This window comes from Azolla caroliniana, unplaced genomic scaffold (genome assembly GCF_043228905.1).
Source record: "Azolla caroliniana isolate FFs.n. ecotype wild unplaced genomic scaffold, voAzoCaro1.0.p SCAF_6, whole genome shotgun sequence".
NCBI lineage: Eukaryota > Viridiplantae > Streptophyta > Polypodiopsida > Salviniales > Salviniaceae > Azolla > Azolla caroliniana.
Window position 1 is genome coordinate 9,363,032 of NW_028230441.1, and position 11,996 is coordinate 9,375,027.

General features: G+C 35.1%; 1 protein-coding gene across 1 annotated transcript; it reads right to left on the bottom strand.

Moving 5' to 3' along the window:
• Nucleotides 1–793: 793 nt before the first annotated feature.
• On the bottom strand, nt 794–10,677 carry LOC147863022 (hydrolase family protein / HAD-superfamily protein). Its single transcript, XM_087321454.1, has 12 exons — nt 10,485–10,677; nt 9,714–9,826; nt 6,811–6,846; nt 6,647–6,720; nt 4,381–4,421; nt 4,219–4,290; nt 3,777–3,963; nt 2,296–2,391; nt 2,146–2,213; nt 1,797–1,995; nt 1,143–1,226; nt 794–1,052 (listed from the first exon to the last, which is right to left on the bottom strand). Exons 1-12 carry the CDS (start codon nt 10,604–10,606, stop codon nt 990–992), a joined length of 1,155 nt encoding a protein of 384 aa, XP_087177580.1. The 5' UTR covers nt 10,607–10,677; the 3' UTR covers nt 794–989.
• Nucleotides 10,678–11,996: the final 1,319 nt, after the last annotated feature.

Genomic DNA, 11,996 nt, shown 5'->3' on the forward strand with positions numbered 1-11,996 from the left:
AAATGCACCCAGGCATAAAGTATAAGAGGCCAGATCCAAGTTCAAAACATGTACGGAGTATTGCTCTTCAGTCTACATATAGAGGTGCATCAAAGTGACAAAGAGGTATTTAAAGCTCGGACCAAGAGTGCAAGCTTAATTCACTTATGATGGAGGGTTGCAAATCAGCTTCTCTGTAGAGGAAGGTCAACTGGAAATTGTTGAAGACTAGGTGCAAATGAACATTGGGAAAGACAAATATCAACTCTGGTTGGTTGTCTCCTATATCAATGCAACATAAGACAAAAATTTGGCTCAAATATTGGCAAAGTTTACGCCGAATCCAAAACCATACAATTACATATCTGAAGATTACTGTCAAATAAGGCATCAATCTTTATTAAGTGATAGTTACCTAAACATTGTGATTCCAACTAGGCTGCGGATTCTCAAGGACAAGGTCAAACTCTAGATTTTGTTTCACCATTGGGTTCATGGATATAAAATATTTCCACCTCTGAGCTGTGTAGTGGTGCTTCAACAATATTAGGACAAGAACGCAACTTTAGGAGCAAAATTTGCATGCATCCTGTGAAATTTCAACAAGTTAAATTCTCTAATTGCTTGGATATGCTATGGTATTATACGAATCACAGTATAAAACATTAAAAAATATGAAGTTAACAAACATTCAAAGATGTCGAATGAGTAAGGCTTAATTAACAAGAAACACAAAATAAAATAAAATAAAATAAAATAACATAAAGACAATTAAAGGCTGACAAGTCTAATATGCATGTAATACCTGGAGGAATCATAAAATGAGTTAATGTTTTGATTGAAAACATTAGAGAATTATCAGAACATTTTCCAGAAAAGCATTTCTTTGTAATCTGAAATGGTACATATCCATGTAATAATTTTTACATGGCTATAAATTGCTCCTTATGCCATGAAGCCCTCTTTCTCATTGACACCAGCAATTTGTTAGAGGCATTATATGTCCTACATCAAACTTCTAAACCATGTTTTCCAAGGATAAATTGTATAGCTTCTTGAACATCATCCACAACCTATATCAAAATCATATAGTTATGTTTATTCTTCCTGTCATTTGCTCATAAATTATCATCATATTCAAATGTAACTCAAGATCAACAAACCATATCTGCCGGATGTCTCTCATCATTGCCCTTGCTCTTGAAGCACCCAGTCCTAGTGAGAATGCTAAACCATGGTTTTCCAGCCTGGATTAGAAAAAAGTGGTCAAATAAAGTAATGGGAGAGTATTTATTAGGACACCACCACAGCAATCAGATCTTGGCCTACTGAGTCAGTCTTATGACAGCAGTTTGGCATCCCTAAAAGGTACATGATTTGTTTTCTTACAACATCACTGTGATTGAGAGATTCATCAGGATTTTGCAGATGATCATTTACACAGTACGTTAAGAGTATGAGACAAACCCACCTCAGCGATGACTTTCAGAGAGTGAATGACGTTGTGTGAGTCATGGAGTTGCACCTTGAGACTCATCCATGGGCCAGTAGAGCTGTTCAACAGATAAAAGAGGACAGAACCTAGACATAGACAAGTTGCCCCTAACAAGTATAAATAATGTCCTAATGGCCATCATTCAAGCTTCATTCTGTCTGACTATGCTCTACGTACCAAGTGGTAAATGATGATGAATGAAATACAGAAGTGTCATAAAACGACACATGGTAGCAAATTGATTTGAAATGCTATAACATTCCTAAAGAAAATAATCCATCATGTTGCAATTTACAAAGAATAGTAAGAATCTCATTTTCACCTGCCTAGCCCCAAGAATATCTGTAGCTGGATTGTCCCCAATCATGTATATGCATTCAAATTCAGTTTGTTGGAAGTTGTTCCTGTTGGCTTTGGGTTCTAGCCCTTTTGCAACCCGTAATAATGCAATTTCTGCATATCGGAAAACAGGTACTTTTGGCTTTCCATATGAGAAGTAATTCAAGGGCTGCTTAGAAGTCCTGTCACATACAAGTAAATCTAAGCAACAGCAAGTATCCACGACAATGGTTATATATATTTATGAATATGGATCTCAATGAGAACCCTTAATCCATTCTGTCACAGTTGTATGATTTATTTTGGAAAATACAATAAAAATCTATATATGCCTATTGTAAACAGCTTCAAGTGCTACTCGAAAGGCCCCCATGCCAAGTCTCTCCACTGCGAATGCTGCCTGTTTCCAATTGAAGCCATGCAAAATAAAATATAAGAATAGAAGCATCATATGTCTTATCATTATATTTTCAATAACTTACCTGATATTCAAAATCATCAGCTGCAAAATATATTGGAGGTTGGCTACCACATGTTTTTCCTGGACAACCACCGGATCGCAAAACATCACACAACACCTGTATCAAATGTTCACAATAAGGAGCAACCTCCTTTTTAATGGTTCATTGAGGTCCACATTTTAAAACATTAAAACATTGATATGATCCGTTCTTGTGAGAGTGTCATTTGAAAGGCCCGGTTCCATAACCTTACATATCGACCACCAAGTGTAATCCAATAGGATAAATGTTTCTATGAGCCTATATTCTCATCATTGTCATTTTGTCTTATGTATTATTACATTCATGCTGACTCAGGTGAACAACATGGCTTTCATGCATTGCACATTAACACAAGTGTGCCAAGTGGCAATCGCACTCACACAGATTACATGCACTCTTATTCAAACACCTATTGAAGGAAAAGGAATTGAAGCATCTACTTATCAAGGAAAATACATTCATCCAATGATCAATTGACCAAGCTAGCTCATTGGGAAAGGTTTTTCATCTCTCAAGATCGTCGAAGTCAAGGGTTCAAGCCAGAGTTTGGCAGAGATAAGCTGTCATCCCTACAATGGAATTTCTTAAATTTGGTAAATAAAATATTGTATTCCCAATAAAACATATTTTATCATACATGGTCTCAACTCTGCTTCTTTATTCCTAATCCATCTCTATCTCTATCTCTTATCTATCTTGTCTCTCTCCCTAGCTCTCCTCATTCACAACCCCAGTGGTTCCGCCTCAACAATCACAAACTATACGACACCGCTAACAATGGATTATTTGAAAACTATGCATAGAATGGTGTAATCATCCCAATCACTAACCTTGAGAGAAAAGTATACTGTGTATTATTATGTGCTACCAAAAGTGCTACCAAGTGCTAATTATCCCAATCATTATTAATATTTTTGAGAAATATGCATAAAATGATGCAATCATCTTAATCGTTAAGATCATAATCACAAAAAAAATGGTACTAAGTATCTATAGGTTAGGGAAAAGAATAGTGTGCATCATTAACAGCTACTAAGTGCTAATCATCCAGTAGAGTGCATAGACAATTTTTTCTTTCTCCCAAAGCATGAAAAATTGTTTGTGTCCAAATATATACAAAGGAATGTTATCTTATGAGGGGAGCCTTGTGAATATTCTCTCACACACCACTTAAGAATAGGATCACTTCAACCACCCGCCAAATAGAATTACCAAAATTATGCACAAGTCCTAGAGTTCTTTTTCCAAACATTGAGCTAAAGTGGACCAATAAAATAGATTTTATGCCATTGCAGCAACTAAGATCTGTCCCATAAGAGTACAGACATAACTCAAATGATCTAAACAATGTAAATGCATGAATTAAAAATCTAAATGTTGTCAATTTTTAATATTTATACAGCCTCACATTATATGAAAAATAAAAATGTTGCAATTATAAAAGCTGATTCAAAACAAACCTGGATATCCCTTCCCCAATCAACCGGATCACTAGCAATAAATACTGCTTCAACTGGTTTTGGATTAGATGCTTTTTCTTCGATATGCACCATGTTTTCTGCACTCAACGTTGACCAATGCTTAAATTTGGCAAGCGGGTCGATATCTTTGAAATGCAGAACATACTCTTCCATAGAGACAACATTCCTGAGGCAAGACGTTGCTCAACCAATCATCATGCAAACCATGTGTCTGATACAAGTTGAATGCATATATAAGTCACCATAAATAATTGTTGTACGAATGATACAAATACCAAAAATACACATATTAGGGGCATGAACACACATAATTCAGAAAGATACCAGACATGAGAAGACAAATGCAGATGTTTGCATACTATTGTTCCTCAAATATAATGGAGCATACAATCACTTGACGCATGAATGAGTAATTTCTCACCGGTAGCCATATTCTGTCATTACAGCTTTTGGTTCTCCTTTTCCAACTGCCAAAACATAAGAGTCAGCAAACCTGTCAACAGACAATTTATGTGAGATTTTTCCATTCACAAGATACAAAGGGACGATTTGTTCCTCTTATATAACATATTGCCACATATACCGTTGAAGCAAACTTTTGAAAGATGTATGCCCCAAATATAGCTGTAAAAAACAGAAGCAAAGCAATTAGTCACTCAACAATGATTTATATACAATGCAGTTCAAGTTTATTGAAGAGGAAAGGTTGCTATAAAACTACATTCGGACCTCCTCCATTATCAATCCACATTTAAGTTTATCATTACATTAATCAAGTACATAACCTCCTCTAGGGGGAGATACCATTGATTTTTTGCATATGGCCTTGATCCAGTCCGCAAAATAATGGAACATGAAAGACCAGTGATTCATGGGACTTCTTGCTAGAATAGTAAGAGATGTAGAGAGAAAGAGGTTGTATTAATATCTAGAAAGATCTGACAACATAACTTGCAAACAATGAAAAATGTCTGACGAAAACTAAATGGCTTGAAATGTAATCATGAATAACCAGCAATCAGATTTGGTGTCACATATACCATTGGGGCAGAAATGGTTGCCATCTGAAAATAGGTCGCTCATTTAGTTCATAGGTCATTTTGGGCACTTAAAAGATGTTACTATGACTTCTGTCTTCCTTCTAGTGGAGTTATTAGAGTTCTAATTACCCTAGCGCAAGGATCTCTGGGTTACTTCTAATTGGAATTTATAACTTGCTTCGCATCTGGGTCCAACTTCTGCCTTTTGGAGATCATTTTTGTAAAGTATTTTCTTGTCCAATGTTAACTGCTTTATACTGATGGATTAATCCTTTGTTTTTAACTAACAGATAGTAGCGTTTGATTGCATAGTCAACTCCCCAAGTTCAATCATTCACTTTTCTTTTGCTTCCACTTATTCTAATGTTCAGATTTTGTTTGGATGCTGCAGTATGTGACCTTGTATCCTAAGAGTCGATCAAAATCATCTTGTGATAGTTACTATCCATTAATATAGCATAATTTATTACAGCCAGAGAATTCATGTTTCTAAATAAATTGGCAAGATACATGGGTTATCCATTACATGGAGTGTTACAGAGAAACTGAAAGTTGGGTGGATCTTGCAAATAGAATTGCAGCATGGCCATTGCATTTAAGGTTGAATTTTGTGAAATGAATCTTCATATATTACATGCAATTTTATTTACCTTTACCAATTGGCTAAATTAACTGTTAAACTATACAGTGAATGCATAGATTGACATATTCGCATTCGCGGGGGTTACCAAACGAATGCCTGAAAAAATATTCGTTCAAAAAAATAAAAATAAAAAAGAGTTCATAAAATCCCTACTTTTTAGTTTCTTAGATATATCATATAAGTTATAACAAAGAAGACATTAAAAAGGAGATATTTTACTTCACAATAAAAAGGAGACTTAAGACTAATAATATTTTTATAATAGATGTAAAACATAGAAGTATTTGTTTTATTTATAAAATAAAATAAACAATAAATAATAAATAAAAGGTTCATTAATTCCCCACTTTTTACTCTCCCACAAAATTTGATATTTTTATTTGTCATTAAGAAGGGGACCTCACACTAATAATATTTTTATAAAACTTAAAAGTATTTGTTTTATTTTTTAATAAAACAATAAATAAATAATAAGTAGATAAATAAAAGGTTCATTGATTCCCCACTTTTTACTCTCCCACAAATTTTGATATTTTTATCTGACATTAAAAAGAGGACCTCACACTAATAATATTTTTATAATAGATGTAAAACTTAAAAGTATTTGTTTTATCTCTAATAAATAAATAAATAAAAGGTTCATTAATCCCCCACTTTTTACTCTCCCATATCCCTTCTTAGGAAGGAGACACATATCAAGAACACATGTATACTTTGGTCCCATAGGTCAAAATTGGCCTCTTTATGGACGATAAAAATTCTAATTCTAATTCTGACAAAATTTGATATTTTTATCTGACATTAAAAAGGGGAGTAATAATATTTTTATAATAGATGTGAAAATATTTGTTTTTTCTGAATAATAAATAAATAAACGAATGGTTCTGTAATATTTTTGGGGTCATTGTGTATTCTCGAATATTACCGATGGCGAATACCACAAATATCACGAATGGGTCAATGTATGCATGTATGTAAGTTCTAGAACAGTTCTGGAGATCAAAACTTTCTAGTAAAAGTCTGGAATTATCAAAGAACAACTATTTACACCACATAAGTCTCAACAAGTTTGTAATAAATAGCTCAAAAATGTTTTCAGAATAAAAATACCATAACAAGCATAACTTAAATGAAATTGAAATATAAAATGAATTACAATCTTAGACCTGTTCAGGTAAAATTGGTACATCTAGCAAGCCACTAAGTTCTGATGCTTTCATGAATTCTCGAGATCCTCCACCTAAAATGACATGAAAAAGATGTAATATTAAGACAGATACCATGCAACAACACAATTAAAAATTTTAATAATGAGGAAAGGAAAATTCACCATTTGTTAAAAATATAAAAGGAATTTGTGCCTGACCTGTAGATCAAGAATCCAAATGCAATATTAGATACTTTTGGCACTAAAATAAGTAATAATTCAATCCGAAAAGAAAAATTTTAATCAAACTTCTGTATAGTTACAATAAATTTTGATCTTCAACAAAAATTTATGGCTGAAGTACTTGGCAAGTTCTAAGATTAACAATATAAATTACATTATTTATGTAGGTTTGACCAGACAATGTGTTCCAAGTGTGACAGAAAATGGCTCAAATTGTAAGACCATGGAGAAATGAAGGGAGCCAGTTTCCTAAGATCGTAGAACTTCATGTGCAACTCATTGCCTTGACTTTTTTATGAAGACAAAGGAAATTTGTCATGGGTGAGATTGCAAGACACTATGGAGATTGTGAATTCTTTCACAAACATGGGGTCCATGCGATTGTTGACCAGATTTCACAAACTATGGTTGTCAAAGGCTCTATGATGTGTAATCTACTCTTCATTGCACACTGGTATCAACACTCTGGAATGATATGCACAAAGAAGCTCTAGCTATACAAAGAAAATGTTCCAATGAGTATCTTTGGGTTTGAGCTCATGCTCTAGCCATCTTAACGGCTCCAATTTATCTCACTCTTCATATGCTGAACATTGACGGAGCTACTCTAGGTCTCCTTGTGTATTTCATGAGAGCGACGAGAGTTGAGTTACAAGCATGTGAGGAACTTGAGGCTCAAAAAATAGAGAATTTTAAATATTTCTCACAAAAGGTATTATTGGACGAAGCGGCACGTTCATGGGCTTTCCACTTTACTTCATCCATCATAAAGATTCCTCTATCCATCCCCATTTTCAAAGAATGTCATTCAGAACTCTAACTCAAGATTGCTCATCAAAAGCATGTGAAAGAAATCAGAGTGGATTTTCTTGTATTCACACAAAGATCTTCAATAGATTGCAAGTTTACTTCAACCATTTTAAATATCCCTTTCACATTCTCAAAGAGTGGCATTCAGGATTCTAACTCAAGATTGCTCATCAGAATCATGTGAAAGAAACTTGCAGTTTTCTGTTATTCCTACAAATATCATTTTCTGTTATTCCTACAGAGATCATTTTCTGTTATTCCTACAAAGATCATTTTCTGTTATTTCAGTATTAAGCAATTGGAGCAATTTGTGTATCATCACTCCAATACACTTATTGTTGAATGCATTTTGACTAAAATCAAGAAAGATTGATGTAGTTGCCTTCATATTCTTTTATCTTTTACTTTCTAATGACTCCTCATTTGATGATTCTCCCCTTTGAGATTCCTCATTGTAAAGAATAACAACATCAAACAATATAGACATATATGGCCATTATCAAGTTCCATTGTTTTTATATTTAGATTTGAGCTGTTTATCTGCAAAAGAACTTCCCTAGAGAGAGAATATATGGCAATGACCAGGTTCCACAGTTTTTGTATTTAGATTTGAGTTGTTTATCTGCAAAAGATCTTCCCTGGAGACAGAGTCATGTGATGAAATAATTTTAGAGATTGCAAAACTAATATTTATGGGTTAAGAAATGGTGAGGGGTGAGGGGCACCGAGGTCGGTTGGTGTGATGGAGAGAGGCTATGATGAATAGAATAGGTATTTTATTATCCATTATGAGGCCAATTTTGATCTATGGGACCAAATCAACATATATTGTATGCGAATCCTTCCTAAGAGGGGGGGATTACTTTGTAGTAAAAACACTTGATGTGAAAATAATGCACGCACATATGCGTTCACCTTCTTGGTGGACATTTGAGTATGACATTCATATTATCATGCCCATCTAACAAGACATCATATTTCTCACAAATTACCTTATATGCTGAGGATGTAATAACTAAGTGATATTCATCCTCTACTAGATTTTCATTGCATACCCTGCATATTTTCATATTTGGGTGATGATTCCATGATCCTACCTCAAAACCCAACTTGAGTGAGCAAGTTTGAAGAAGTGTTAAGGTTCTCCAAGAGCCAAAGCTCATGGCGGTAGTAAGATACGATTGGATATATTTTGGTATTTTTACATTGTATTGGGGCCAGCACTGGAGGTAATTTGCAATGTAATGTTCCAATTTTGACATTCTTGCATCTTGCCACTTCATCCTTAGTGCCTCTAGTAATCTATTCTCAATGATCACATATTTCATAGCATCACTTGAGAGCTGTAATAGATCTCACGGCGTTGCTAGGGGGTGATCGGGTGGTTTAACACTCCTCTTTCCTTTCTTTGGTCTATAATTAGTTAGACTCTAACATATGATCAGCCATATTCTTGACTATGGTGATATATTTGTCTACTTGGGTTACTTGGGTTACTTGGGTATGTGTGTGTGAGAGAGAGAGAGGTAATTGCTTTACTTGGATTACCTTCCTGCTATGTTAGAATAATAAATCAAATGGTTGAAAAATATGAACTTCAAATACAGAGACGTAATATCTTACTTTAGCTTTCTTTGTCTAGAATAAACTATCCATTGCAAAAGTTGTCTATCTTTGGAAGTGAATAAATAGATCATTTCTGTCCCTTATAGATAAAACAATAGTTTGTATAAAGACTGGATAGCTTATTAAGGCAACCTTTTCCATTAAAAAACTACCCGATCCCATTTAGATTTAAACCAACTCTCTATAAAAGTGCATAAATAGATCGCTTTGTGCAAATAGAACTTCAAATGTAGGAAACCAAATAGCTTACTAAGACTATATTTTCCTTGAAAATTTATCTTTATTTGCACAGGAGGAACTTCTATATAGCAGAGAGAATAGTTTTCATTGGAAATTATGCATTTGGTTTTAGATTTGAAATATATTTTTGCAATAGAGCTTGAAAATAAAAGCATAGGATAACTTACTAGGATTATCTTTTCGTTTAAATAATTTGCGAAGTGCTTCCTGAGCTCCATGGATTGGCTGGCCACCACGCATGAGCACTCCATCAATGTCAAAGGCTATGGCAACAGGATACCTGTGTATGTGTATACATGGGGAAAAAAGATACAAGAATGTATAAGGTGTATAGAAAGAAAAAGAAAAACATATGAAACAGAAGAGAGAGAGAGAGAGAGAAGAAGAAGAAGAAACATATACAAACAAAGGAATGAGGAAGAGAAAGAGGTGATGACGATGATGATGATGTAGTATAGCATCCACCGGGGGCAGCAAGCCATATGAGACCAATCAATCATTTACGAAGCATTGCAGCTGGACAGACTTTAAGAACATTCGAAGAACAAGGTTAAAGCATGAAGATACAACTAAGATTGTCGCCAAATATCAGCATTTTAGATCTTCCACGAGTCATTAGTTCAGTGGTAGAGTAGAGGAGTAAAGAGCTAGAAATTCTCGGCAATGTTCCAAAATCACATCTTTTAGAAGTTCTGGAGAATCTAATGATAACAACCTTGTCAGAATCCAGGAAACGATATACCTACCTACGTATGGCATTTCCAAAGTTCGCAGTTCTAGAGAAGCTAGAAACATCCACATAGTAGGAATTCCTGAGACCATGTCTACACCCCATGACCTCACATGAGAGGCATTGCCAAGTGGCGCAATATTTTTCTCTGTTTCAAAGTACAGGGATATATAGATTATGGACAGAAGAAGAAGAAGAAAATAAATACCTTTTGGGTAGGGGTTGAGAAGAGAGAGAACGTGAAGAGTGTGGAAGAAACGATGGCGATGGCGATGGCGATGGCACAGTAGGTCTTCTGATACGCCTCAACCTCGCCACAGAAGAAGCCATGGCCAAAGGCCAAATCTCGCTTCCTCGCTGACTGTGTGTATATATGTAGTTTAGTCGGTCTGTGACTGTGTGTATACATATTTGTGACCGAAGAAAGGGACCTATACATATGTATGTACATACATGTGTATTTGTAGACGTATGTACGTACATACATACGTATGTATATAATTTATAATGTACATGTATGGGTTTTATGCGTCCCAAAGACGCCATCACATTAGAGACCAAATGCAAAAGCTATATACGGTATGTGTCTCGAGGATATGACACATGGGACTAGGTACCATGGATTACGATTGCCAGATATGATAATATACCGTAGATGGGAATGTACGTACATATATGGAACTTGTCATCCTTTGGATCGTCATTTAGAAAATTCATATCAATGGTTTAATTGTATTGCAAGGATTACCCTAGATGAGGTCGAGAAGATGGGTTTAACTACAACCCCATGGAGCTAAGTGTGTGACAGTGGAAGAGGTAGGGAGAGATGAGAGAAACGAGAGAATAATAATAGCAAAGTGATGAATTAAGAGCCCTTTCGTTGGTGTTGATATACCTAAGATCAATTGCAAGGGAGTTTGTACTTGAACATGAACTAGTTATATTCGCAAGGGGATCTACAGTTTCTTGTGATGAGTCATACAAGCCCCTTATGATATGATTCCTTAACCCATTGAATGGTCACTATGTCTTTATCAATGTCTTCATTCACTATCCCATGGTCATCGACCCATTCTTCTTACTTCTTTTAATTGGCCATCTTACCAAATTAGGGACATGTGAGGGGCTTAGAAATTGATTTTGCCAATCAATTTGTTTTGCGTGAAACATCGGGTTCTTGTTCCTTTTGTTGTGGTTTTGAGGGTTTATCAAGAGCTACATTAGTCCAATTTGGGATATGACGTGGTGTAGGTGGGTTTTTATGCTTAGTTCTCATACCTCACATAAATATTTTCATTGCACTAATCCCAACCTAAGGTGCAGCTATTTGAGAACACCTATGGGGTCATGACTCTTTTCTTGATTGTGGTCTTCCCTACCAAGTTTGGAACTTTCCAATAAAGGAATCCAAACTAGGGTCTTTTACACCATTAGACTCTGTCAACCATTTGATGTAGTCTTAGAGGTCACAGTATCCCCATTTTACCCAAGTTTCAAAAGATAAATTTGTCATGTTGGCCCTTATCTCTAACAATGCCATCGACGCATGTTTGTTTAGTTTCCATAGAAGATATAATAGTCTACCATTCATTGAGTACACTCTTGGTCAAAAGTTGGGTACAAACCTTTCATGTTTTCCTAACTCATTATTATACCTCCCATAGGTAGGGTGGTGACAGTAATTGTGGTAAGTACATGTATCTCGGTCATTGGGGTTAAT